The following is a 27,896-nucleotide window of genomic DNA, read 5'->3' as shown; positions in this document are numbered from 1 at the left end:
TGCCCATTGCCTGCTACCTGGGAAATGGGTGTTAGCTGAACTGGTGAGTGCTGTAACACCAGTGGGGTGCAAGGAAGTGGTTCAGCTCCTCAGCTTCTGCTGGGAGCTGTGCATTCAGAACATAAATCAAATACCCTCAGTAGCTGCATGACATCTTTATTTTTGATGGCAAGAGAAGCAGTATACACAGCGACATTGCAGTCTCTTAGCTCGTTAAAAATATCTCAATAAATAAAACAAATAAGCAACATATACACTGGAACAGAAAATGAAAAACAAAAAGTGGGGGGGGGGGAGGGGGATGAGGGAAGGGGGTCAGGAGTGGTAGCAAATCATGGAGCAATAAGGAAGAGGCAGTAGAGTGTGGAGGGCAGTCTGTAATCCAGGCTGTACTTGTAACAAATCATGCAGGGAGCTGGGGGACATTGTGGCCTTTTTAATTCCTTTTTTTTTTTTTGTGGTTTTTCTTTTTTGTTTTTTTCCTTTTTTTTTTTTTTTTCCTTCTTTTTCTGAGAGCCTTGGTCCAGTTTTGACATCACTGCACAAGAAATCAGGTTTTGAGCGTTAACAAACTAGTCGCGCACACAACAAAGAATACAGCTAAAGGGGAAATAAAATCTGAACCCAAAGATGTCTCATAAATGTGTTCCTGAATTAAGATTATTATTATTTTTTTTTCCAGCAAAGGAGAAAGAAAAAAAAAAACCAAAAACATAAAGAACTAAAAGGAAACACCCAGACAGACACACACACAAAACCCAACAACGATGAACAATCAGGAATGTTGCTTCTCGCTTCTCTGTGATCAGTCACTTGGAGAGATGGTGCGAAGGTTCAGGCCCATAGCTTTGGTGCTGGCTCCTGCTCAGTCTAAGTGCTCTGCAAGAGTTCAGAGTGAGGGAGGTCAAGAGGGGTCTTTTGGACCAGTTTACTTGAGGTCGTTAAGGTTTCAGAAGCTACAAACTTGGATACGTCCCAATTCCACTTCAGTCTCAGACACTGGTCAGTCTAGAGAGAGGGGACCGGGGGGCAGGGAGGTGGGAAAGAAGGGAAAATAAATACACTGAATACAGGATGTGAGATGCACATTGTTGCATAAGTTCTTTTCCCTTGCAAATGAAAGAAGTGCTTCTGAAGAACCCTAACCCAGCCCTGGTGCAAGCAGAGTAGGGCACATGGTTAATCTAACAGCAGATCCAGTGCACCAGGAATAGCCCTTATGGCCTCTCAGACAAGCAAAACAGTGAGACTGAATGCTCAGCACGAGGGCTGCTTCCAATTGTTGCTGCATTTAGCACTGTGCTCCCACCGACACCCGAGGCGTGCTGCAGCAATCCCACCCACGGTGACTCAGCTCCTCACGCAAAACCAGGCAGGCCATGCTGTGTTTTCTTTCCATCCTGGGGTAACACACTTATGTAAGAGACAGGAACATCCAAAGAAAGAAAGAATGCAACATAAACCCAACAGTTACTTTGGCTTTGGGTTATAATGCATGAGTGTACAGTCTGCTAAACCCAAAGGCAGGAGTAATGCTTGTATGGAAAACCCCCTCTGCTTACAGCAGCTCCTCCAGCCCCAAGGGTTGTGATGCTCAGCCCGTCATCCTCACTGCTCCTAGTGACCTTATACATGGTCTCTCCTCTGCTCTGCTCTCAGAGCTGTGGCAAGGTGCAGCTGCATGTCACAGAGCCCCATTACCTGCAGGGCTGGCTGTGGTCTGCAGCAACCTGCTGCTGCTCATTTGCAGGTTGGTGGGACATCCCTCCCCATCTAACCTGGGGGAGGGATGGCTTCTCATGCAAGCTGCTGGCACTGCCTCCAGAAAGCCACCTCAGCTCATATATCAAAAAGCAGATGTAATTATTTCCTCACTAAGGAAAGCTTCCATTTAGCTTATTTCCTCTCCTTTCCTTTCCTTCTCAAAATTATTAATTATCTAATTACAACCACGTTCTGCAGCCGAGCTCAGGACTTGACAGGCTTCCCAGGACCTGGACTGCTTGGGGAAGGCGAGCAGCAGTGGTTTGCATGTGTGCATGTCCTGCGGATGGCAGACCAGCCCCTTCCTAATGCTCACACCGCTGCAGCCCCAGCTAGAGGGCTTGTAGGGGCTCTGAATGAGATATAAAACAAAGGGAGGAGAAGGACACCTTGTCTAATTTTGCTGTCCCCCCCACCCCCAATCTTGCATGTGAATCTGTTATTTGGATTTGGGTTTGTATGTGTGAGTCCCCTTCTGAAGTCTCACATCTCACTAATGCTGCACGGAGCCCATGATGGGAAACACAAGACCAGGTGGTCAAGCGAGTTTGAAAGCATAGGAATGGTAACAGGAGTAGGGTCATCCACTTGCAGTGTGAGGGACTTGCTTTGGTGGTGGGATGAGTGGAAACATTCGTGGCAGGCAGAGAAGCAGTGAGACGAGTCATGTCTGTACCAATCTCCTCCCAGGTAGTGCCTTGTGCCTGTGTACCCACCAACTGGCTCTGGCCTCCCAAAGCAGATTTTATGGGGATGGGACAGATTTTCTTCCTGGCATGGCACTAAGATGGTGGGGTTGGGGAGCTGGACCTTGCAGATCTCAGTTTTAATCCCAGCTCACTCAGTTTGCCCATATAATTGCTTTCTCTTCACGTGCTTTGGTTTCCCTGAATGGGAAATTGCCGTACATCCTTGCCTCTGTTACACATGGGCACGTGGGTTGGATTTGTTAGTGCCCGTAAAGCAGATTGTGATTCTTCAGCTGAAGGACATAACATTACACAACAGCTATGCATGGTTACAGCGTCTGGGCTGAGATGGTACACAGAGAAGCCCTCTGCTGATCATCATTACCAAGAATTATGTTGTCCCACAGCATATAACACAAAATATAGCTGTTATGCACTGCAGACCCAGTGCAGTTTTTGTTATGACACAGACTGCCATTCAGTCAGCTGAGAACTTGCTGCTCTTTAATTTCCTTTAGATCATTCCCAAGCCCAAGAATACAGAATGGAAACCACGGCAGCTGAGGTCTGCAGGCTCCTATTCACTTGCCCAAGGAAAGGCTGCAGGACCCACATCCCTGTGTGTGATGCGTTCCTTCCTTTCTCCACTTTCTGTCTGGGGAAGAAGAAATCCCCTCCTAGATTGCCTGTGCCTGGAGATAACACCTAAGCAAGACTAGGTAACCATTTTAGACAGTGACCTCTCCAGTCATTGTTACCTAGATGTGTATTTTCAGGGTTGGAGGCTGTCTGTATATTCATAAAGAGAAAGGAAAATGTGATGTAGGCAAATTATTCTGGAGAAGTTCTACCACTGGGTTCAAACACTGCTTGGTTACAACAAAAAAGGAGATGCTCTTGCTCTAGAAGATCAGCGCTGATGGAAACGTTTTGCTAAGTATCAGCCGCCCTTAATAATTTTTCCAAACAAATAAATGTGGCTGGATGAGTTATTGCATTATTTCATAGCCCCAGTATGCTCACCCGCCACAGCAGCACTGCATGCACGCTGCCCCATAGGCACATTGGGGATGGGGAGAACAACAGCAAACAATACGAAACGTGACATGGGATGCATGTGTCCATGCCCGTACCTTTGGAGAGAAAAGGTCAGCATGATCTGATGTGAATATTTGAAATGCCAAAGCAAAAGCTGCTCCAGAAACTGGGCTGGAGGGGAAGACAGATCTCAACGCCTTGACTTTCAGGCTGGAAAGCCTAAATTTGGATTGCTTCTGGCCATAAAAATAGGTACTAAAGCCTACATGGCAGCTTGAAGTACAGAGGAATGGGATACTCATGAGTGTCCTGCTGGGGACACAGAAGTCACTTAACCTAGCAGGGATTTCCATCACCAAGAGTGGGGTCTCCAGATGCAGTGAGTAAGGCTGATCTCAAACACCCATCCTAACCCTTAACATTGCTCATTCCTGAGCTTTGTGAACTATGGGCCACCACTTCTAGCTGTCTCGGGAATAATAGCTTCAAAAAAGCATATTGCAAACGTCAGTGCCATATGCATGGTCAGGTCTGTAAGCTTTGCCTTCCAGCCTCCTGTTTTTTATCTGTTCATATCTTTCTGAAGCTTGTGGTGCTTGAAACTGAAACTTTTCCATGCCTGAAGGTGATTCTTCTTGTTGTTGTTTCTGTTGTCTGGAGGTTAGGCAAAAAATAGTCCAGCTGTTTCAGAGCAAATGGAGAGTGGAAAACAGCCATGCTCCAAAATGCTAAGAGCTTCCTCATGACTGCTGTGCTGGTGATGGGTGGGAGGCTGGCAGGCAGCATGCAGATTGCCCAGCTTGCAAAGCAGTGTCCCACCTGGACCTGGAGGAAACACATAGTGTGAGTGTCTCTGTGTCCCATATGAAGCAGACCGAAGGCAGGAGGAATGGGCATTTTGTTTTGGCTTAGATTTTATCATATATTTGTTAAACTAGCTGGAGAGAGGTGTTAGAAGGGAGGTAAGGTGCTGCCTGCCAGGAGCCTCGTGGCCAGCACACTGGGACACACACAGGCAAGACAGGTATCTGATGCTCTTAGGATGAGGCAAAACACATAGCTGTCTCCTTGTTGCTATTGCTCCTTGGTGTGAAAGGCTGCATAAATGCCCATGGTGGAACCTGTTAACCTAATGCTGTTAACCTGATGCTGTCCTCCTTCTTTCCAGCTTTGTCCTCCAGAGCTAGTAGCTTATGGCCATTGTCCAGAGCAGCATAGTCCTCCCCACCCCTGCTACTCAGGGCCAATGCACTACTGAAGTGGACCTTTCCCTGTGCACCTTGTTCATCACAGCCACTCCTAGGTGAAATAGAAGATTCCTCAGAACAGTTTTAACCACCGTTGACTGCTGAAGAACATATAGAGGGGCCTGCAAAAGACCTATGTCCTCTGGACTGAAAGAGAGTGCTGGGGTTTTGGTTTGTTCCCTATCTAGGTAAAGGACAACCCATACCATGAGATGCTGTTCTGATGGCGTTGACATCTGGCTTAAAGAACATCAAAATAATTTTCAAAGGCAATTTTGAACAAGAAATTTCATCTGAGCAATTTCCATGCTGACATTTCTACGTGTAACTTGGATCAAATAGGCTGTCAGCAGCCCCCAGAGACAAAGCAGGCAGTCTATATTTAAAGCATTTTATGTCATTTAGATGGCTCAGAAATGCAAACTAACAGGAAAAATATCACAGCAGCATCAAGAGCTTTGTGAGCAGGCAATTGTGTGCTGCACTTTGTGGGAAAAGGCAGCATGTGGCAATCCCAGAAAAGGATCGAGAGTCTTATTTCAGGAAGCCAATTTGCCCATAGAATAATATTAGGAAGGGCCCCTCTTCTGCTTGACCACAGGGCTGATGGGTATGGAGAATGGGACAACTGTTTGAGGTGGAAACGCCATGTTTAGGCTGTGTCCTCAAGCGTATCTACTTTACTGCCCACATAGTTGTCCAGGAATCCATCCCAAAATGGCAGAATATTCCTTGAGATGCCCCATCTGCAGTACAAGGATTTAGGGCCTTCCTTCTGAACACAACTGGAGGCAAACAGCAGAACATAGGAACAAAGGGTAAACTAAAGCACAAAGGAATGGCACTTTTGAGCGGTTAGGTCATTAGACAGGCTGTTTCCCATCAGAAAAAAGACTAAAAGATGGGGATGGAGTATAAGTTCCCATTGCCTCTAGTGGCTCTCTGCCCTCCAGGGAGCATGAGTCCTTGTAGCTGCAGCACTATGCTGGTAAAAGTTGACCCTGAACAGAGAGAGGCCAATTGCACGGCTGTCTCTAATGCAGTATGCAAGTACAGCCCTCGCAGTAAAGGTACAAGGGCCAGCCTGCAAGACTTCAGAGGAGAGGAAGCAGTGGAGAAAGGAATTCAGATAATTGTGTGCATGCAGTGAGGGGAGAAGGACAAAATCAGATCTAATGCTGTGGGTACGGACAGACTGAAACCAGATACCTTGGCTTGTGTTTTTCTGCCTTTGCTGGTATGAACTCTTATCAACCATCCGCTCTTGAAGTCTCCCAGATGAAGGAAAGCCACAATTATGTGCATCTTACAGCTGGGAAACCATTTAAAAACATATCCTTCGCAGTTGTTCATTCCCAAGCCGCAGGGCCCCCCTCGCTCTCTCCAAACGTACCCCCACCTCAAGAGCCTATCAATGTCTAGAGGAAAGCCTCTAATCTAATTTACCCCAGACTTTCCAGACCTTGCAGGATTTGTCTGCCCATGGCTGGTCCAAGAGAAAATATCTTCCTTGTGTCCCGCAACTCCCCGGTTTGGTATCAGGAGTGTGACTAACTGTTTGACAGGGAGGTGGAAAAAGCAAATGTACAGCCTGTCTGGAAGGAGATTTAATCCTTTCCATCCTCCTCTCCCCCAAGCCTGCTTCTGTCTCAACAGCCCAGCTTGCCCACTGCTAAGAAAAGCCAAAGGCTTGCTCATACCTCGCTGTTCATAGTGAAAGATCCTGAAGGTGCAATACCAAAAAGCAATCCCACAATCCTGGGCTTCCCAGCCCCACTAAATAACCATCATTAATTCTTTTTTATCCCCACTCTCCTGCAGAATGGCTCTTTTGTACCTGTGGTTACCTACCTCAATAGGCATTATCTACACCAGAACTTGTGGTCCCTGTAGAGCTGCCAACACCCTAAGTCGGGTTTTACAGTGCTGCAAAGTATTTGTCTCTGCTTGTCTTTCTAGTGTGTGGAATAGTTTCAATTAAACGACAGAAAATACTTCAATATCTAACAAGATACCATTGCTTTGCATGGATCTAGTGAAGTTCACTCTGTAGTTTTTACTAGAACAAGCTGCACTTAATACTTGTATACTAATGCATAAGCTATAGGTTTATCTATTAATGTGTTACATCAGCAGTCATTTAGCTGTCTTTTGAATGTCCCGTGGTTTACAGTTTTGGCATCCATCATGAATTGTCCTTCTTGCACCCCGTTCTTAAAGGCAGAAAGTGAGATTTCCTGTTTTAACATGTTCAGGTGCACTGCTGCTAGGCTGAGCTCTCCAGGGTAAAAGAAACATTTCCATCTCTCACAAACAAGCATGGCACCTCTGCATGCTCTGATCTCAAAGTTTCCTTAGCTTCTGTTCAACTTTCCTTCCATCTCCAGCCATTTATCACTTAACGTACGCTCTATCTTTACTCCTTAAAATCACACAAACTCATGCTCTCAACCACTTCCAGCAGTAAAATCTTCCCCTTTGGGGTCTCAGAGCACTTAGAGAAAGGCACTTCTTCAGCATTTTGGCCAGTGGCTGATTTAATGTAGCCCAGATAAAACCGGTTGCCTGGAACTGGCCCCTGAACAGGGAGGACAAGTGAGGGCTCTGCAATGAAGTGTTTTGCTGCTGGGGCTCTCAGGGTTTCTGTGTTATGTCCTGCCTCTCTGCAGCAACCTCCTGGCAGTCAGTGTGTTTGCTCCAAGGTGCTGCAGCCCTCCCTTGCCAGAAAAGAGAAGGAAAAATAAAAGCTTTAAACAGGAAAGAGTCCCCCAAAGGAACAGTTCCCCCAGCCCTGCACTCCTCCACAGTCCAAGCCTTGGCCTCTCCGGGGCAATGGGGTTCGTCGCAGCTGGAGGAGGAGGTAGGTTTGTGGGAGCCCCTTGTTAAAATCTTGGCAGTACATCACTGAAAGCGCTGCTAGAAATTGCCAAAAGCCGGAAGCTGTTAATGAGCAGTTGGAGCAGGAAAAAGCAGAGCTGTTTCGAAATCTGAAAGGACCGTGTAAGCTCTGTCCTCAGCTCTGCCCAGCTGCCTCGTGGGTGGCTCTGAAGAGCGAGCGCTTGGGGACACCACCAGCATCTCCTGACTCACACAAGGGCCCATGGTGCAAGGGGCAAGGGATAGCCAGGGGCCACCTCCAGCCCTCCTGGATGATGCTGCAGCAAAGCCCATGTCCACAGTTTCCTTGGCACTCCTGGTCACTCAGTCACAAGCCTGGCTTTGCATTGGAAAGGTGTGGAATAGGGAGAGGAACAGGGAGGGGGAGAGGGCAGGAAATGAGATTTTCTTTTTGGGCAGCTCCGCTGAAACAAGTAGGGATGGGGAGGGAGGTAGCATGGACTCACACATGTCCTTAAACAATGGCTTTGAAGCTGATGAAGCTTGTGCAGTTGAGTGCAGATGAGTGCAGGTTTTTTTTTGTTCCTTCTGCCTTTTGAGCCTCTCTGATTCTCCAGCCTCGAGGCCTCCCATATCAATATGGGTTTCAGCTGCCAGCCCATAAGCAGTTCCAGTTCCATAAGCACACCTACTGCATGCTTAGGCCAGCCAGGTCAGTGCTGAAGCGATGGAAATACGCTGCACAGAAGTCAGATAAGGAAGGTGAAGTGGTCAGGCATGAGCCATACGTTTCTATTGAGATGCTCACAGCAACAGACTCGTGCAATCCCTACCCTATCCAGCTTGTGAACTAGGGCTTAGTATGCTGTAGGACACAGCTGCATGACCTGTTATTACGGTTTATTGACTCAGCTATGATGACTGACCACATATATGTGCTAAGCTGTATGCAAAGTAAATTATATCATGTTCTGGTGGGCTGGTTGAGAATATCCAGGTGGAAAATATCAGTAGATGCAAGGTCCTCCTTGCTTTTGGACATATGTGGAGCTGTGGCTATGGGCAGCTTGGGCTGAATGCAGCATGGTATGCAGCATGCTCTGACAGTGCTGGTGGTCAAAGTGAATGTCTCTGGTCCCTTTCTACACAACGTGGGCTGTAAAAACACCTCCTGCCTCCATCCCATTTTGGAAAAGCAAAGAATATTGGACAAAGGGAAGCATTTTCTCCTCCCCTCTCCACTCCTGCCAAAATAACAGAAATTCTAGGAAAAACACCTACTCCAAAAATAAATATATACATCTGCAGCTTTATTCTTCTTCCAAGGGAACTCTTTCGGGGCTCAGCCAGCACCTTCCCTGTTCCCTTTCTCTTTCCTGTGTGCAGCATATATTCCTCTGCAGTCCACAAACTTCCTGAGTGGCAGCATCTCCATGGGGAGGAGGAAACGTCATTTTGTGGTTCAGGGACATTGGAGCAAGCCTTGCAGCATTCATAGGTAGCCAAGCACGAAGGGGACTGCTCTCTGCTTTTTGTTCGTCAGAACAGCACAAGGACTGTGTACAAGTACTTAATAGCACTGCCTCCTAAGAGTAAATCAGCAAGTGGGTGACGGCATCTATCCATTACAACTATCTCAATTCCACTGGTGGCTTAATGCCAGTGGTATTAACAACAGTGAAAACCCCACTTCAGGAATATCTCTGGTTCAAACTCCTTGTTAAATATAAAAAATAAAGACTTGGGCCACCCACTATAAAACAGAAAGAGTTTGCATAAAATCAATGGCATTCTGCACGCTCCTGTGAACAATCTGCAGGACAGGTAAGATTTCCTTATGAACTTGAGATGCTTTTTAATATTTGATACAGTTCCTGACAAATAGCAACTGAAACACCTGTATGCCAGATGTGCACAGCTGTTCGTGTGCTGTTGCTGATCAATCTTCAGATTACATCACGTTCCAGATGCCTGACTTCAGAAACGCTTGGAAGGCAGAGCTGGAGGGAGAAAAATGCAAGCTTAGGCATTTCTTCTTCCTGACTGTGATGCCGTGCCTTCTCTGCACGCCATGCAGAGCCCTTTTTTGTCACCTTGACCTATGTGACATTGAATGAGGGGCACCTCCAGCCAGCCAGCTAGGAAGGAGTATTGTCATCTTTTAGCCATGGGTTACATCTGTGCATGGGTAATGTGCTGGGAAGGTGGGCTACATATTGCTCACCATTTGTTTCTACCACCTGAGACAAAAAAAAGCCCAACACCATCAGTCTTTGAAAAGGTACAGTTTGGTGTTTCTTCACACTGTAACACAAGGCACAGCTTCAGTGCGACCCTACAGACACATATGGGTCTGTATGGGAATGTGTGTAAGTGGCTATGAAAGTAAAGCCCTTTTAGTTATTAGTGGATCCGTTCCCCAATAGGACAGCACTTGTTCCTGGAACACCAGGAAGCAAAACTGTGTGTGCCCTGAGAGAAACTTGGCCCTTCAATCTGATGCCAGGACAGATTGCCTGAAGTTGAGGAGACTTCCTTCTCAGTTTTTTGCACTGAGGATCTTTACAGAGCATAGCAGAAAACCTGCAATGAGAAGGAGCGGGATTTCCCCATCTCCTTGCCCAGCAACCTCCCTGCCACCATACCTGGGTTTTATAAGATCCAGGACTTACATCCCAGACCACGTTCCCAAATATTTGCACAGGAAAGCGTGCTGCTTTGGCATCTCCTCCCTTGCATGAGGCAGTGTTTGAAGAATGTGCCCTCACACACCACACCCTGGTCCCTGAAGTCGACGATCGCAGTTGCAGTGTTTCCCACTGCAGCAGGTGCAGGTTTTTGATAACCACCCAGACTCTGAGTAACGGTGGTGATTCAGTGTGTGTGTGTTACTAATCTCCCAGGATTTTTGGACGGGATTGTACCAGGCCAGGTCTCCATCTGGGATTAATCAGTGCAGCTTCATTGAAGTCAAGGGGCCAAATTCTCACTTGGAATAAACCAGTTTAACTCCGCTGCAGTCAATAAAGCCACTCTGATCTTTTTTATAGCAAGAATAGTCCAACTCTTTAAAATACGTGGGGTTACTGGGTGTTGCCCTCATGCAGAGGGAGTTGCACTTTATATACCAAACACTCCTGCCATGGTAAAAAGCTCTTGACATCAAATAAGGCACTCTAGCAGTGATGCTAACCGTGCCATGCCACAGACAGCCATCAGGTCACATGCAGGGTGGGGGTGAGCAGAGCTCACTGAATGCCACCATCAGCTTCAGGGCAGGAGTCCCACTGCAGAGCAGGTCAGCTTCACTTATGGACATCTCATAAATGGCTGTCCCCATGCTTGGGGAGTGACTGTCATGACTATGAATGCATATCCTGATAGAGCACAGCTTGTTTTGCACTCCTGATTTGCTAGTGCCAGAGGCTATTTCTTGCTGCCTTCAGGGATCCAACAGCTACATTAACACGCTTGTAAGCCTGGCAAGAACCCTCGCCTGTTGTGCATCAATACTACATCAGGTCTTATAGCATTTGCTGCACATAGAACCCTTTCCATCACCTCTAGAGTTTTTGCCTTCCAGACAGATGTCACTGTCAAAGCTTGAAACCAGCCCTCTAGACCTCATTCTTCAACCATGTCCCCAGCTGCTGCTCTTCCTTCTCTATGGTGCTTATAGGCAAGCCTGACATCTCCTTTCTTCTGTTCTATCTCCTTGTCAGCCTCTTCTCAAGGCTCAAGTATCAGTGAGCTGATGGCATATTCTGATTGCCATCTACCAGCTTTCTATGCTGCTGTTTCAAGTTTCCATAGATAAGCTATTCTGCAGACACTTTAAAGCTCTCTTTAGAGTTTTCCACCACACATCTAAAGTTTCTGGCTTGGAGAGGAGAAATAAGAAGCTAATAATTCGCTTGCTGCTTTTTAAGAAGGTGAACAAACATTCTCACTCCAACAAGTTCAAACTTCTGGAGGAAGAAGCATGCAGAGAGGAAACCTCTCTGCTTAAGAAGCAATTTGACTATTAAAACAAGAAGAAGAAGGAAAAAGAAAGCCAGCTTGTCCTTAGCTTGCCTTCATTGAGTAAAGCATTCAGTCACATGCCTGATTTCTAACCGAGTGCCTCTAGCCCCCATGGCTTCAGTGGGATTTAGCACATGCACTAAGGATGTGTCATATGCTTTGCTGAATCAGAGCAGCCTAACAAATGACTACCAAGAATCTGAACTGTACGTAACACGAACACAGAAGTCTATAAAAAGCTCTGGAAAATTGGTTTACACGATCTTTTCCAGTCTGTCATTGTGCAGAAGGCAGATGTACATTTCCTTGACTCTACTTGCCAGGGTTTTGGGATTTGGGAAATTATATGAATGGGTTAAGACAACGTTTTCAACCAAATTGCTGCGTGGATGACTCAGCTCAACGCCAGCTGGCTGGTCTTGTTTAGGTTTGCCAGCTGCAAGCTGGACTTGTCTGAGCCTTTGAATCTGAACCCTGCTAGTTTCCTACTGAGCTAATAGCCGATATTACTGTGGTACTGATGCAGTCTCCTTTCTGGGGGAGGCAGAGGAGTTCTCTGCATCTGTTTAGAACAAAGGCTTTGTGCTTTGACTTTGGCAACGTTGTTCCTCTCTGTATTTCACAAGCTGCCCTAGGATGTGCAGACAGTGAGTCCTAGGGCATGCAGACCTGAGTTAAGCCCACTCTCCCCTAAATCAGGGTCTCTCCCTGAATATACTGCTCACAGGTTTCTCATCTGACTTGCCTGCATTATGCACAGAATGGTTTGTGAAGGGTGGGAGAGGTTGGACATTCAGTACAGCAGCAGAAGTGAGAAATGAGGCTGAATGTAGGGATAGTACGAGGAAATAATGGTTAATCTCTGTGTAGAGAAAAGTGTAGGCATGCTCCTACACACATAGGATACCCTATTTAAACTTACATATACTTTAGGTACGGAGGAACACAATGTGTTTGTACTAACTTCAATCCTCTGCACTTCTCCTGAGTTGAAGATGCTTTTTGCAGCTATGGTGGAGTGCAGCCATAGGGATACCACAGAGGTCTGTGCGTTCAGCAGGACCCTTGGTATTACCATAGTTAGAATGGGGAGGAGTTCGAAAGTTTCCCCTACCCACACTGAGTGCTTCAGCCAGGAAGGATAAAGACATTTACCCAGAGAATCATGGCTGAGAAATAGAGTCTGAAGCCACAGCCTGCTTGAACTGCAGCTGGAAATCTTGCATCAACGTGATGTGCTCTGTTTCCTGCAGGACTAGCAAGATGTACTTGGAAACCAGCACTTGAGAAATGAAAATGGTAACTCATTACTTCTGCCATATCTACTGACTCGGGAGGCGTCCTCAGACCAGGGGAGCTGTCGGGCCACACTTGTGTCCAGGAAGTGCATGCATGCACCCTACAGGAAGCTTAACCTGACATCCCACACAAATTGGCTGAGCAAAGTGATCTCTGCCCTCTTTTTACTTATTTATATTTTTAGTTGACTGCATAATCTGGCCCTCTAGAAAGTCCCTTCAGGAGGTCATGCAGCTGAAATAATAGCTAATGATTTTTTAAAAATGATTTGGGAGTTATTAAATGCCGCCTTCTTCCTTTCCTTCCCTCCCCTCGATCCCTCTTTAGCAAACACTCCTGAATCATTCCATTGGAGTGCTGGAAAAGCATCCTGATGGATGTGAAGGTAGATACTCCCCTTCACGTATTTGCATGTTGCCCCCAAATTGGGTACTGCTGAGATAAGAAAACTAGCTGAAATGAGCACTATCACAGCAAACCCCAGGCACTATAAAGAACTGCTGCCTTTGCTTTTCCTTCCAACAATCTATCTCCCTGCTCCAATCACTTCACTTGCCTGCTTTGTCTCTGGCCATGAGATGCGTTTAAGTCCAAGGGATGGGGCTGTCAGGTTTCTCCAGTACAAACCACTTGAACCACTTCCATTTATGCTCCATTAACCAAAGGAGGAGTTGGCTGTATTGCTTTCACTGGGAGCTGTGCCTGGCTACACAAACTAGACTGTGACAGTAGCAATTGGTGGTCTGTATCTGTCTGGGGAGAATACATGCATGCACTCGGCTTTGGGGGCTCCCTGAGTGACCACGGGATCACCTCTGATACAATCAGCACGATCCCACTTCTAGGACACCAGAGTGGGGTTGAGGCCCAGGTAAGCTGTTGTGTTGGCTGACAATTGCTCCTAGGCATGGGAGAGCCAAAGGGGATGCTTGTGGGCTGCCTTTCCCACAAAGAAAGGGAGCTATGATCTGGTCCAGGCAGCAGAGGATTGCTTGCTCACTGCAGTAAAGGTAGGAGATGAAGCAGCTTTGCTCTCAGAGGATCTGGGAAAAGGCTAAAGTTGCTTGGGTGCTGCTTCTGGTCTATAACATCTCCATGTACTAGGTTCCTCTCTCCAGGGCAGAAATAATAATGCTGCTCTGCCCACGTGGAGCAAAGGCTTATGTTCAGACAAGGAATCATTCCAGTATTACAGGAAGCTATACTGGTTGGAAGACTTCTTTGGTGCAGGAATGTCCTGGGGATGCTGCAGTAATAAGACATACATAAGGTCTGCACTGTACCAGCTTGTGACTTCTCCTGAACTTCCAGTTGCACACTTTAAAACATGCATAAGTTGCTTAATCCCTCTTCATCTTGGTCTTGCACGTTACAGCTTAAAGAAGCTTTCCACAGGGATTAAAACAGCTATTAAATATCAAGAATCTCAGGCGTGAACATAGGGAGGTATTTTCTAAAGGGCTGAGGAAATTCAGTGCTCTTCAAACAAAAAACATCAACTCTGCAGGGGTCCTAAACTTCTTAACCTCACCTTCCAACTCCAGTCTGTCCACCAGAAAATGTAACTTCCCTAATAACAGGCCAGAGGAAAGTGATAGTGGCAATCTGAAGGCCAAGTTCTATTGGGTACTTTGGTGTGGAGATACCACAGCCTACGTAGCAAGGCAGCAATCTGCTGTAGGAGCAGGCTCCTCATGTTAGCCTGGTGCATATTCAGTCTCAGCCTCCCTCTGTGACACAGCCCAGTCCAAGCTGTTCTTTTTTCCTCTCGGCTCATCCCTGGTCCCCAGGGCCCCCCACTTCCTCTGCTCATGGCCTCCCTCCTGCCCTGCTGCTCCCTCAGCTCTCCTTGCTCCATCACTTGCTGTAGCCAAGATGAGAGCACAGGAGTTGAGCTCTGCACTCAGTTCACATCCCTCCAGCTTTGCTTCATGTTGTCCCTTCACCCAGTTTCGGGCTCTTTGCTGGTGCTTAGGTTCAATATCAGCAACAGATACGTGAGCACATAGGCTTCAGCAGCTCACTGTAACCTCACTGATCGCACTTCCTAAGGATCCTCCCTCCCAAAAACAGCATGAAATCCTCCTCCTGTGTGATGGGTCCCTCCTCAGAGGAAGCTGACAACAGAATGGCTCCCATCCCACTGCCACTGTCACCTGCTCTGGTTATACTGCAATAAAGTGGAATGCAAAACAATCTCGGTCTTCCCTGCTTTCCTTACTGCACCGGAAACCTCTCTTGCTGTTACAACATCAAACTTTAGCTCTGCTTTATTGACATTTTCTTGAAGACCCCTGCTGACCAAAAGGGTCCTTTTTAAATGCACCTCCATTTCCACACAATCTTAGGTGATTTGCAAACTGCAGCGCAGAAGTCAAACCTCTGACTTCTAAGTATTCAGTGCAAGTCTGATCCATGCTACAAATGCTTGCTCATCAGTTTTCACTTAGATCATTGCAACTGTTGGGACCATAAAGCCTTTTTAGTTCCCCTGGTGACTCTACATGGCTTTGCAGCAATTCTGCTTTAACTGAGTCCTCAGGATGGCTCTGGCCCAAATGAACTCCTCAATATCCTTGTGTAGAATCCTCCTGATGGTACCCTGAGATCAGCAGATGCTGGCCTTTCTCTAAACTCCCACTCAGTGCCTCAAATCCCAGGGAATTCTCTCCTTCTGCTGATACACCCCGTGCTTGGAAGGCAGAAATAGAGACATCCAGCTAGACTGCAGGGATTTGCATGGTTCAGCTGCCTTCAGGATTTTTGCTGGGCTTTCCATAGCTGAGGTGAGGGCACCTCAATGCACACACATCCTACATGCACAGTAAGACCTCTGCGCTGCCTGTCGTGCAGCTAATTCTCTGGTAGTTCGGTGAGCTTGCGTGCAATGCCTGTTTGCAATTATGCAGCAAGCTTTTTTCCTGAATTACACACCTCAGACATGTTTGACACTCAACCCAGGCTTCCAGACCCCCGGAAAGAAACAACTAAACTGCCAGTGGGCAGATAATTTGAGACCGTACTGGATGTTGCTCATTGAGTCCATGCAGCTGCAGGTGCAAACTGCTCTCCCCTACAGAGTGGGTGCCCTTGCCTCTTAGACTGAAGTTTTATGACTGACTTCAGCAGAAGCATTGTTTGGATTGTATATTTCCTTTTCTTTTGTTCCCCGTTGTGCCCTAAGCTCCAAGCCCAGCAGCTTCCTTATGCTCATTTGGGACATGTGCTTGTGTGCACTGCTCTCTGTGGCCTGGAACCAACAGCTTTTATGCATTGTGTTCTTTGTTATCAGCTCAGCTAATGCATGTGCCTGTCTCTGCCTTCTGTGTCTTCTCCTCTTTCTCCTCCTCCCCTCCCCCCCCCCTTCTGTAGGTCACTCATTATGGGTCACTTTCTTTTTGCTCCTTAACGCCACCACAGATTGTTGTTTTTCTGACTCTGGAGAGGGTATTTTTGTTCTCTTTTATTTGTTTGGCTGGCCAGAATGCAAAAGGTTAAACATTTTGGAGAAACGTTGTTCTGTATTTACTGCTGAGGTAGGTTTCTAAATCAACAGTAGGTCGTGTATTGGAGTGACTCACAGCACTGCTTAACCTCTTTACTTCCGTTTTGTCCCTCTCTAAAGCTGAAGAGCACATCTGCAATTTAGATCTCTGAGCGAGGAGCTGTGAAATGCATACAAATTTCTGTAGATAGGCCTCTCAGAATGGCCCCAGTGCACAGCCATTTTCCATTTGGCAGCAGTCGGGTCCCCCTGGGATGCAAAAAAGCACCTAAAAATACAAGGGAGTGGATGGATAATCCATGCAGAGAGGAGGACGGGCTGCTGGGGGAATGGGGCGGGCAGCAGTGCCCAACACAGGGCTTGGCTCCAGTGGAACCACAGTCCTGTGGGTCCCTTCCCTGCCTACACACTGCATGCAGAGCACCTGCCTCGTAGGGGAGGCTGGCAGGCAGTAGAGGCGACAGAAAGCATTAGCATTGCTTTGCAGAGGGGGAAACTCAGGCAACCAAGCATTAACAAAAATTACACAGGCAAATTGTATCTGAACCAAGAGTAAGTTCGGCTTTTACCCTCGATTACCAGAGCCTAAGTGGCCTTGGGCACAGATGTGCACAGCTCACACCAAAATGGGTGAGCCCATTTTGGCTCATCACAAAATGGGCTGGAGCCAGAGCAGATGGGTGAGGGGGCTCCTTCACCCACTTCCATCTCTGCAATGCACTGTCTTAAGGGACACCCCCTCTACCTGCAGCTGAGCATAGGTTTACAGGCACAACTTTCAGCTGCAAGGCTCCGGAGGAGTTTTACTGGTGTTCAGAGCACAAATTGCAACATTTAGCAATGCCACAGATTTTCACTAAAGGAAGTACTGAACAGCAGAGCCAGACCAGAGTGATCTTTCAAAATACTGGTTATTTATTGACACGGATGTCTATAATGAAGAACTGGAGTTCCATGTAGAAAGTATACATTAAAGAGCCTTAAAAAGCACTAGCTGGTTGGTACACAACAGAAGTGTTACTTCCGAAAGTGTGTGCTACAGCATTTGCAGCACAGCTTGTTTGTGCTTGCTGCGCTGATCCACCAAATGCCTATGAACAGAAGCTTCTATGGAGTGTCAGCAAACACTACTCAGAGCATCCCCTTGCAAGGCAAAACGTTTCACCCTGAGTTTCACAGCTGGGAAAGTAGCAAACAGCCTCTGGTGCCATTTGGTACCCTGACCCTGAGCTAAACAGCTTATAGGACTGTGCTGATGCCTGCTGCAGAGTGTCATCATTGCTTTGCATAGTGTGGATGCTCCTGGTTTGCTTTGTGTTAGGTGTGCCCTTAGGATGTAATTTGTGGTCCACCCTGCTTTTTCATGCAGTGCATCCTGCCCTCTAGTGCCAGCAGATTCTGAACCAGCAAGGGACCAGGGGCTGTGCTGTTCACCTGTACTATCACACACCTCTCTGAACCTGGGAAGCTGCTGCCTATTTTTGCAGGGAGCTGGCTGGCACCCCATGTCCCTCTGCCCATTCCTGACACAGCAGGAAGGATGTTTAGCATGGCGTGGTGTGGGTAGGGCTGTGGGCACGGATTCTGGAGATGTTTTCAAGGAAAATAGGTTTTTAATGGCAGCAAAAGCACACGTGGCAGACTCCTGTGAAAGGCAGCCTTGGAAGCCAGGATGTTGTTTGACCATGACCTAAAAATCTTAAATGCCACGTTGTGAATGGGTAGAACAGGGACACCTCGAAATAGGTTTCTTGCTTTTGCCCTGAAGAAATATAACAACTTTCTGTTTCTGTTTGAAAAGAAATCTGAGAGCGCTCCTTTACATTACAGTGTGGCGGTTTCACCCACAGCGATGCTCTCTGTCCTTTCCCAAGTCCCCTTCCATCACAATATCTTCAACACCCCATTCAGGGAATGCTTCAAGCTTTGAAATTCATCAAAGCCACCAGCTAAGAACCTGTGCTGGGATGCCTGCTCCCAAACACAGAGCTACGCATACCCCCAACAGCACAGGGTGGGACCCTCTGGGTTTTTGCTCTGTTTCCTGAGTTATTTGGAGCCATCAAGACAGCCCTGGTAAGGGAGCACTGCTGCAGCCACGCGGAGCATTTGTGCACGAGCAGAAAGTGGAAAAAGTATTGAATAAATGTTTTTCCTCCTCCTCCCCTGTCCCTGTCTTGGAACAGATACTCGCCCTCAGATGCTGGGTTTTGGGGGAAGGAAAAAAGAGGGGAAAAAAAAAGCAAAGCAGCACGCCTGAGAGGTCACCCATAGTTTTCCTCTGATGCACGGTGAGACGCGAGAGCTCGCGTAGCTGTTAGGGTGGGTTTGTTTCTTTAAGGTGTCTCCCAAAGGGAGGATCAGCACAATGCAATGTGGCAGCTATGGTAACTCCTCTTGGCTTTCAGCGCAGCCCTCGCTGATCGCGCAACTTGCTAGGGAAGAAGGTACAGCTGTCCAGGCCTTGGCAGCAATCCTTACCCTCTGTTTGCTGCCAAATATCGTTTTTCTTTCTTTCCTCTTTTTTTTTTTTTTTTTTTCCTTCTTTTCTTTTGGTTAATTTTCTGTTTCCTAAGAAAATGGAAATCGGAGGGACAGCCTCATCTGCCTCTCAGCCCCCTCTGATGCCTTCTAAACCCAGATGACTGCAGGCAGGGCGGTGTGGAGGTGCTCCTGGAAAGGTCTCGGGGTTTGCTCCTCAGGCTGAACCTGTGGTGTGGAGTGGCAGAAACAGCCAAAAAACCCCTCATTCTGAAACATTTAACTATGTGTATAGTTTTCAGATTGTGCCTGAAATATATAAGGGCTGATGGACAAAGTGGTCGATGCAACCTGAGAGTAATTCCAGGGGGGAGGCTCTCTAGAAAAAGGTCTTTTATTAAAAAATAAGAATAATAAGACACAACAGCCAAATGTTGCTAAAGCTTGTGTGTGACAAATCATATGGCAGCATCTAAATGACTGATTAAGGTCAAAATGTGCTGGGGAGCAAATGCACCGCAGCCAACTCACACGACGGGTGAAGTTATGGTGCTGGGAAACAGCACAGTGTGCACACGTGTTAAATTATCACAAGAAATGTTGGTCTCTAGGTTGTGTATATCATTTCCAAGGGGAACATGGGATAGGATCATCCTGAGCATCTTTTCTCTTAAGGCTCCAAACCGGCTGCTCCGAGCCACCTCTATGCTCCAGAACTTAGGGATGGTCCTGTGTCTTCTCTGTGGGGAAGGTGGTTAGAAAGCAAATGCTCAGCTGTGTTCCAGCAATGAATGTTTCAGATATAAACAGTATAAGAGGTTATTTCATGCTGGCAGTATCAGGAACTTAAAATACAGCCCTTCTAGTTGCAAAGGCTGAAAATCCTCTTGCAAAATATCTGCTTGTTCAGCATAGAAAACCCCACCAAGCGGGACGAGCGCAGAGACTGCAGGCTCGTGCCTGAAACATCACGCTCCCAATGACAGACAGCAAAATGGACTCAGCAGAATACTCCTGTTATCTCATGTGTCAAAATATACATGAATGTATTGTATGAATACATTGGTTTTTGTTATGATTGTTGAGTTCAGCCGCAGAGCTGAATGTCTGCTCTTCCCACAGTATCTCCAAGCACCACGGCAAGAAGTGGCAATATAGGGAAATACAGAGGAGCAGTAAGGAAACGTTCCATCTCTTGAGTCCTGATTGCCCTCTGGATGGGGTTCTGGTGGCACGGGATAGTCAGGCACCCACACAGCCCCATTCCTCCTGGATGCCCCGTGTGCCATTATGCTCCACAGGTGAATTTAAAGAGCTGTTCTGGTTTTAGCTAAAGATAAACCAGCCTGCTGTGACAAGTGTGCTGACAAGCCTCTGCCTCTCTCTTGAGCTGGCCCTTTGCTTTTCAATAGCATTCCTACTGTTTTCTGATCGTCAGACTCCTATGTGTATGCTTATGGTTGATGCAGATCCTGCTGCCAAATTAGTTTCATTAAGGAGCTAATCAGCATGGGAGAAAACAAGGCAGGAGCAGAAAATGGCCACGCTGGGCAGCAGGGATGCCAGAGAGCCCTGACCCACATCAAATCCTGCTTCTTGTATACCAGATTCCCCCCATTCCCTCCCCCAAATTCTGAGTTTTATTTAAGCCTGAGCACCAAAGTGTGATTTTTAAGGCGGCCCACACAGCTTAAACCAAAGGTATAATCACATAAATTACTTCCTGTGGGTTTTTTGATGGCTGAATTCATCCCAGAACTAATTTGTACATTCTAAAGCCCGCACTTGGGCTGTCTGGTATCTCCTAAGGAAATGGCAAAGCTGCTTCTTGCGGGTGACAGTTAACAAAGCAAAACTATCTTATTAGGAATTCAATTAAAGCTAGCACAGGCTTACTGGATTTCTTCCAGAAAGTATATATCATGCTGAACCAGCCAACATCTGTCTCTTTTTTCACCTCTTTTTCTGTTTTTCAAGCTGTGGTTAAAAGGAGAAGAAGATGGGAGGAGAAGGAAAGGGGAGGGAGAGGAGAGACGGCTGCTCATTTCCAGCTCACCCTATGGCACTCTGCAAAGGGGTTGTTTTCTTTGCAGTATCTGATGGTTTTGCAAGCCGTGCAGGCCAGGGCTTCACTGCTACCTTCCTGAACAAAATGTGAGCTCATTCCAAGATGCCAAAGTGAAGAAGCCAGAAAGTAATTCGAAATCATGCAATGCGATGGCTGCAAACCTCTTTGAAACCCAGATTTAACAGTGGGACTTCAAGAGTTGTCACTTGTTAATATTTGTATTAGGAGATTGTATAGGAGGTACTGCAGGGAAGGAGTCCCATTCATACCCTCCTGAGTGCTTCCATTCACCTGGTGCTGCTTCTCGTGATGTGACAACTCAGGGTGACATACTGTGGAAAAGAATCATTGAGAGTTCCCTGTTTTAACCAGTCTCCACGCAATGAAAACCCCACTTTAGCACAAGAAGAAAGCAATTCTCAGAGAGCCAACACAGCACCTACTGCCTGCAGTGAAAATGTGACCCAGCAGTGACTAGGAGACTAGACAGAGCCCAGCAAAGCCAGGGCTGTGTGAGGGAAGCACTGGAATTAGAGTTTATCCAGGTTGGGCTAGCATGGAAACGGTTACAGAGACAAGGATGGGTGAGGACTGCCGCGGCGTGATTTATTGGCTGGCTGAGTTAATTTGTTGTTTGTGTATGATTAGTTGTCACTGCTGAGTGGTCATCTTCTACAGCTACAAATCTAATTAAATGCCAGGGTGCCTAGGGTAATTTCTTTTTTTTTTTTTCCCCAGCAAGTATTTCTACTGTTTTAATTCTTGAGAACTAATCATTAATTAGAATAATGGTGCTGGCATCCAGCTGGAGGACTTGCTGGTTTTCCTCACTTCCAGATCTGCCGAAGAAGTAAACCATGAATGCTGGTACGTAGGGCCCCTTGGAGTGACATTGAGATGTCTGATGGCATCGCCTGCTGTGCACAACAGCGAGGTCACTTGGAGCCCACTCAGAACGTGGCTCATCATGGTCTTCATGGCATAGAAGGTTTTGGATCAGCTTTTTCCCCCCTAATCTTCTGCAAAGACTGGAAAAGCAGTGCCCAAATTGTGTGCTCCCCCCAAGCGGCAGCTGTAATTTCCCGGCTGTGTATGGGGCTCTCTCCATGCTCTGCTTTGTGGCGGTGCTCCCCAACATGCTCCCCAAGCAGACTATTCCTACTGCTTCACAGCACGACATAAATGTGGGAGATTTCAGGCTTGGAGATGTACTGAATCACATGGAAATGTTTCCTTGACTGAAGCTATAAAAATAATTACATTACTAGCAGGAAGGAGTGACAAGAAATGTCCCCAAAAGAGATTCAATCTGGGGCCGCAGGATCTGTCTTTATCGCTGCTGCGATCTGCAAGTCTCATGTATTACCACTACCTCTAACTATGAAACAAGCCCAGCAAACACAGAAAGGGCAATGCAAAGTGAGGTATTTGGAAAGCTCTGCAGTCCCTTCCCTTTTGTTTTAAGGATGAAGCTCTGCAGCTCTTAACATGAGAGATACTCTGCACAGAATGAAGACAACTGGTCTGGGAACAAATGAGGACCACTTAGCAGAAATGCATGCCTTTACTGCTTCCTCAATGACCCTTCAAGGCACATCTCTCCTGATAAGACAGACAGCACTGCACTGGCTCCATTGGGTTACATTAAAATACGCCTTTACAGCTCCTCGTAGCAATACTTGAGTTTTAATCCAACGCATCTCTCTGCTACGCCTGTCTCTAGCTCCTTATGATCAATAATTAATTTATGTGGCTGGTTTGCCTTCGCATGTCTGCTCAATGGAGGATTTTTCTCTTATCCTCTCTTTCCTGGGGCTCTGAATTCAAGCGCTTTCTGGCTGACTGCTGTGTGTTTGCTGTTTGCTGCCCAACAGATTTATTCTTTCCCAAGAAATGACATGAACGTAAACAGAAGACCCAAAATGCATTTTTTTCTGAGCTTTTAAATGCACTGAGATAAAAAAAAAAAAGAAAGAAGACCCAGACCACTTTAAACCTATCAATGTAAATACCAAACTTTACAATCCTTCCCGTCAAGGAAATATATTTACATTTTCTAAGGATGCTTATAAAAAAAAAATAGGGCTTTTGGGACAAAAACGGCTTAGTTCCAGTGTCACAGAACCCCCAGCTAACTGTCCTGCTCTCATAAACCATACAATGAGCTTGTTCCCAAGGCCAGCAGAGATAACATCTGTTTGCTTCTTTAAGGATAAAACGAAATAGGATGCTCATGTTTTATACATTTTATAAACAGCAATGGAAATCTGCGTGAGCACCATACCAGGCATGTGCTGTACGTGGATTCCCCAAAGCAGACTGATGGCAAAGGTACTGTGGCTGCAAGTAGGAGCCCAGTGATGGCAAAGAAGTGTTCATGAGCTCTGAGGGGAAGCGATGGCTGCTGGCAGGGTCCCCTTACCCCCAAGTGTGTGTGCTCTGCACTTTGTTGTTGCTACCCGACATCTGACTGGACATGATTTTTCTCACCAAGTGGGAAATAATGGGAAACCTACTTTCTTTTCTCCCGTTGTTTTTTTTTTTTTATAGCATCATGGGCTTCCTAAGGGGGAAAATGAAACGTTGCTGCAAGGGAAGGGGCGCAGGTGCTGGCAGTGAGGAGGGGATGTGGGAAGGAAAGGTTCAGTGAGCCCCGGGCTTTGGACATCTGCTGAAACATCCCACTGCCTATGCAGTGATTGAAGCGCAGAGATGTGCCTGCTTCTTTTGAAACTTCCAGAGTGAGCTGCCCATAATTAGGGCCAGCAAGCAGGAAAACCTCTCCTAGCCTAGCAGCGAGCAGCACGGACCTGCTGGTACCGGCAGTGGACAGGTGGCATTATACCAGTTCCCAAAGCTCTGATTTTCTAATCAGAAATCTCCTCTGATCTTTGCAGCTGGACGACCGCCACTTCCAGGAGAGCTTTTCCTCTCCTATGTCTCTCAAACCCACCAAGATGCAGGGTGGTAGAATGGGGCTCACCAATGGGTGCCACACTCTTTGGTCCCCAGGAGCGAGTCCCAAACTTGGACAGCCATTTCCTCCACTTTCTGCCATCTCTTTTTGTCCCTAAAAATACCTCTGCTCAGGATAGGCACATGCAACAGGCTATGCCACGCCACCCGTCTTTCGGAGGCATTTCTTGAGGATCTCACCAGGGCTTTTTATTTTGCTGGCGGACATAATTTTTGTCGCCATAGAGGACAGAATTTGACACCGCACCGCGCTACACCAGGCCATTTGTCAACAGTGTTTTCAACAGTTCAACCGCACGCGTGTGCACGCACACACACAGACACAGAGAGGAAGGCTCACGGGGAGCTGGGGTGCTCGGGGCGGCCATCACCACCCCCCCAGCATCCAAGTGCTGAGCAAAATCCACTGCTCACCACCAGGATGGGAGTGAGGAAAGGCATCGAGTGTGAACTGACCCCAAAGAAACCAAAAACACGGTGGGATCTGAGTCAACATTGTAGGTTTTCAAGCAGCCCAGAAATGTCTCTCCCCATTTCTTTTATGCTGGGACAGTCTCTGAGCATCTGCATACAAAGCCTGCCTTGTCGGAGAGATGTTAACAACATTTCCACTGACAAGAAGTCTGAAGTGGGGGTAGAAAAACACAGGGCTTGCCACTAATGCATTGAACGATGGAGAGGAATGGATATATATTAGATAATAGGTTTTAAAAAAGACATTGGCTAATGGCAGCACATCGTTTAGGAAACAACAGAATTAATGCATTGTTCCATCCCAGCACTTTAGTATTCAGCCAATCTAAACTGCTGAAGAAATATGTGTTTGGGACATTTTACATCTGTTTTTGACAAGGAGCCTGGGTTTAGCGTATGTTTTGTTAATCTATTTGCTGAAGCCCTTTTAGCCAGATTAGCATGGGAAAAGACACTCAGTTTTACAAACAGAGAGCTTGCACTTCTTAAAAGTGACTCGGTTTAGGCTTCTTGCAGCTGAAATCAAGGCTCAGCAATGCAAAAATAGTAACGCTTGTAATAAAACCACGACAGCAGCGTTACCTGCTTAAGCAAAGCCAAACAACAGGCAGCTGTTATGTTCCGAAAATGTGCAGTGGGCAGAGCAACTCATTTTCAGCCTGACATTTTGGAGGTCTCTATGAGAGCGTGGAGGAACTTTAATTACAGCCCCAAAACACAGGCTGCGTGGGGACGCGAGGGAAGCGCCTGCTTGAAGTGGTTTTTAAAATGGTTTCAACCCTTTTGCACCACCCGTAAGCCCTGCTTGAGCCCTTTTTCAGATAACATTCCGTGGCTGCATCAGGATTTTGAATCAGCCATTGATTACCTCTGAAACAAAATGGGTTTGCCTTGAAGACCTTGCCCAGTGGGCTGGTGGGGTAAGCTTTCCTCCCGTACATCTCCAAAGGGTGAAATTATTGTATTTCACATCACCACACTGCAGGGGGTAAATTTCCCTTTGGAACTGCGTGCATCCTGCAGCAGCAAGCTGAGTGTGCTGGGCAGAGCAGGATAGCAGCTCTGCTTTATGTACCGAGCCCCAGGCAGCGTCGGCGGCTGACACAATGCAGAGCTGCTCGCCTTAATTAGCTTGGGATGGGGGCGTAATTAAGAACTGTTTGGTTTTGCTTTCCTTTTTCTGTTCATTCCTCCCCAAATATTACAAAGGCGACATAAAGAGGAAGAGCTTTTCTCATCACAGAAAACGATGAGGAAGAGTTTAGTTCGGAGAGTAAATCAGAAACTACGCCCCAGCCAACAAAAGCCCAACACCAACCTCTGTTTGACCGGCACTTTGAGGAAGGGAAACTGAACCAGATGAAAATTTCCCCAGGACTCCTCTATCTTTGTTTGCATTTATTGAGGGGGGGGGAAGGGGCCCGGGGGGCAGCCGACATCTGCAGCTCGTTTCTCTTAAGAAAAACCCTACCTGGGGTGCAGCGGGACAAGCACGTCGCCCAGCCCCAGCAGGGTCCTGCAGAACACCTCGTGCCCCCAACGCGGGGAGGATGCGACCAAGCCAGGGTGCCTGGGACACAGCCACCCTCGGTGTGCTGTGGCAGCTGGTTCAGATCCCCTTGTCAGTCTGTCTTCCAGCCCTTCCCCAAAGCAGCCGCATTCCGGCAAACCTCACGCGGCAATGCTTTCCCCCCTTCCTTGCCCCCGATCCTCACAGAGCAGCGCGACAACGATTTTCCCAACAACGTGCCATGTGTTTGATACTTTGCCCACACGGGACTTTCTCTTCTTAAATTCCCACAAGGGTTGGCCCCTCTGTCCTCACATCCCCATCCTGGTGCCCCCTCGCCTGCCGACCCCGCAGTTCCTTACCCTTTGGCGGCTGTGCTGGTCTCTCTCCGGCGGTGGCTAATGTGAGGCCGACATGGACCACGCACCCTCCATCCTCCAGACTGAGAAGGCATAACTCAGCCTTTCGTGAGCCACGTAACTGCAGCTCGTCATCTTACTGTCCATCTCATCGCTCTGTAGCACCTGGTAGAGGAAGTCTATATACCGCGCCGCAAGCTTGAGGGTCTGGATTTTACTCAGTTTGTCAGAGGGCAACGTGGGGATGATTTTCCTCAGGGCGGCAAAAGCTTCGTTGAGCGACTGAGTCCTCTGCCTCTCTCTGACATTGGCCAAGATCCTCTGGCTCTGCAGTTCTTCATAAGACTGGGAGCTGGGACTGGACTTTTTCCCCCTCTTCCCTGGGTTGGGGCTGCCATCTTCGCTGGACTTCTTACTGTATCTTCTTTTCCTGCCAAATCTCTTTGGCTGCCTTTCCAGCTCCTCTTCACTGGTCCCCAAGCTATCCACAGGGGAAACAGGAGAACTGGAGCTTTCTTCCATGCTTTCTGCAAGAAGGGGAGGGGAAGAGCCTTTCCCCCCCTCCTTATGTTATGTGAGTGTGTGTGTGTGTGTCTTAAATGTGCTTTAAATTCCTGAGACAAATCCTTTGGAAGAAAAAAAAAAGAAAAAAAAAGAAAAAAAAAAAGAAAAAAAAAGAAAAGAAAAAAGAAAGAAAAAAAATGAGGATTTACTTTTTTTTTCTTTTTTTTTTTTTCTTTTTTTTTTCTTTTTTTTTGCTGACCAAACGTTTTCCAGGTTGCTCGAAGGGCTCTTATTTCAAGGACGGAGTTGTGTAAAAAAAAAATTGAGGTCTTGGAGAGAGGAAGTTATTCTAACTTTTTGGAAACTTTAGCTGAGCTCAGTTGCTAAATAGTTGTCAGAAGTGAGGGAGGTGCGGGGCTCCCTTCTGATTGGCCAGCCAGGTCAGTGGGAGGAAAGCTTTTTCCCCTGCTAAACTTTCACAGTTTTATGTTACACTTCACTAAAATCTTGGGAAAGCACCTCGAATAAAAGATAACTCGCGACCACCCCCCACCCTGGCCCTGCACTGTGCTGCAGGTTTGGGGAGCACCCCTCAAATGTGGCGATCTAGGGGGGATCCCCAGTCGCACTGCACTGTGCTTTGCCCAAGCTCCTCTGCCCCCTTCCCTTTGTGCTTCCCATGTTCCCACACAGAGCAAGGACCCCCAGTTTTGCTCCCTGTGCTCAGGGGACAACCTGTGTGCCCCAACATCACGGGGGGATCTGTCCGCACGCCCCACAGGAGACACCAGGGGGATGCTGGAAGGGTTGGGTGTAATGTCTATGTTTCGGGGGATATGGGAAGACCATTCCGCACCATCCATGGGTCATCACGAAGCAGGCACTGGTTTGTGGAACACCCTGCATTGCAAGCCCTGGACAGGCAGCCACCCTCCTGCCATGGCTCTCCCCACGCTGCTTCCCATTCCTTTACTCACAGTCCTTTTTGAGAAGCGAGTCCTGCGGAAGCTCGGAGGACATCTTTTCCTACAGCCTGCCCTACAGCTGAAATCATGGCACCCAGGGTATATACTTCATGGTGGGGGGGGGGGGTCTGTCTTTCTGATGCATCGAACAGAAGA

General features: G+C 47.3%; 1 protein-coding gene and 1 long non-coding RNA gene across 4 annotated transcripts in view; one reads left to right on the top strand and one right to left on the bottom strand.

The window, feature by feature from the left end:
* LOC146760159 (uncharacterized) overlaps nucleotides 1–27,896 on the top strand; it is an 89,659-nt gene that overhangs the window by 4,085 nt on the left and 57,678 nt on the right. The window lies entirely within an intron of this gene.
* Nucleotides 141–27,134, bottom strand: TWIST2 (twist family bHLH transcription factor 2). Of its 3 annotated transcripts, none has more exons than XM_015867830.3 (2): nucleotides 26,275–27,134; nucleotides 141–879 (listed from the first exon to the last, which is right to left on the bottom strand). In XM_015867830.3, the coding sequence occupies exon 1, from the start codon at nucleotides 26,791–26,793 to the stop codon at nucleotides 26,311–26,313; it is 483 nt and encodes a 160-aa protein (XP_015723316.1). In that variant the 5' UTR covers nucleotides 26,794–27,134; the 3' UTR covers nucleotides 141–879; nucleotides 26,275–26,310. The 3 variants fall into 3 exon arrangements, with proteins under 3 accessions (XP_015723316.1, XP_015723315.1, XP_085409768.1); XM_015867829.3 differs by having other exon boundaries at nucleotides 141–1,008; nucleotides 26,275–26,967; XM_085553642.1 differs by lacking the exon at nucleotides 141–879 and adding an exon at nucleotides 1,481–4,316 and having other exon boundaries at nucleotides 26,275–26,973.

This window comes from Coturnix japonica, chromosome 7 (assembly GCF_054131305.1).
Source record: "Coturnix japonica strain WE chromosome 7, WE-NBRP24, whole genome shotgun sequence".
Classification (NCBI taxonomy): domain Eukaryota; kingdom Metazoa; phylum Chordata; class Aves; order Galliformes; family Phasianidae; genus Coturnix; species Coturnix japonica.
Note: the sequence above shows the minus strand (reverse complement) of the source record. Positions and strands in the feature narration are given on the sequence as shown.

Excerpts from the sequence above, each read along its gene's own strand:
- TWIST2 (XM_015867830.3), bottom strand. The coding sequence starts at position 26,793 with ATGGAAGAAAGCTCCAGTTCTCCTGTTTCCCCTGTGGATAGCTTGGGG.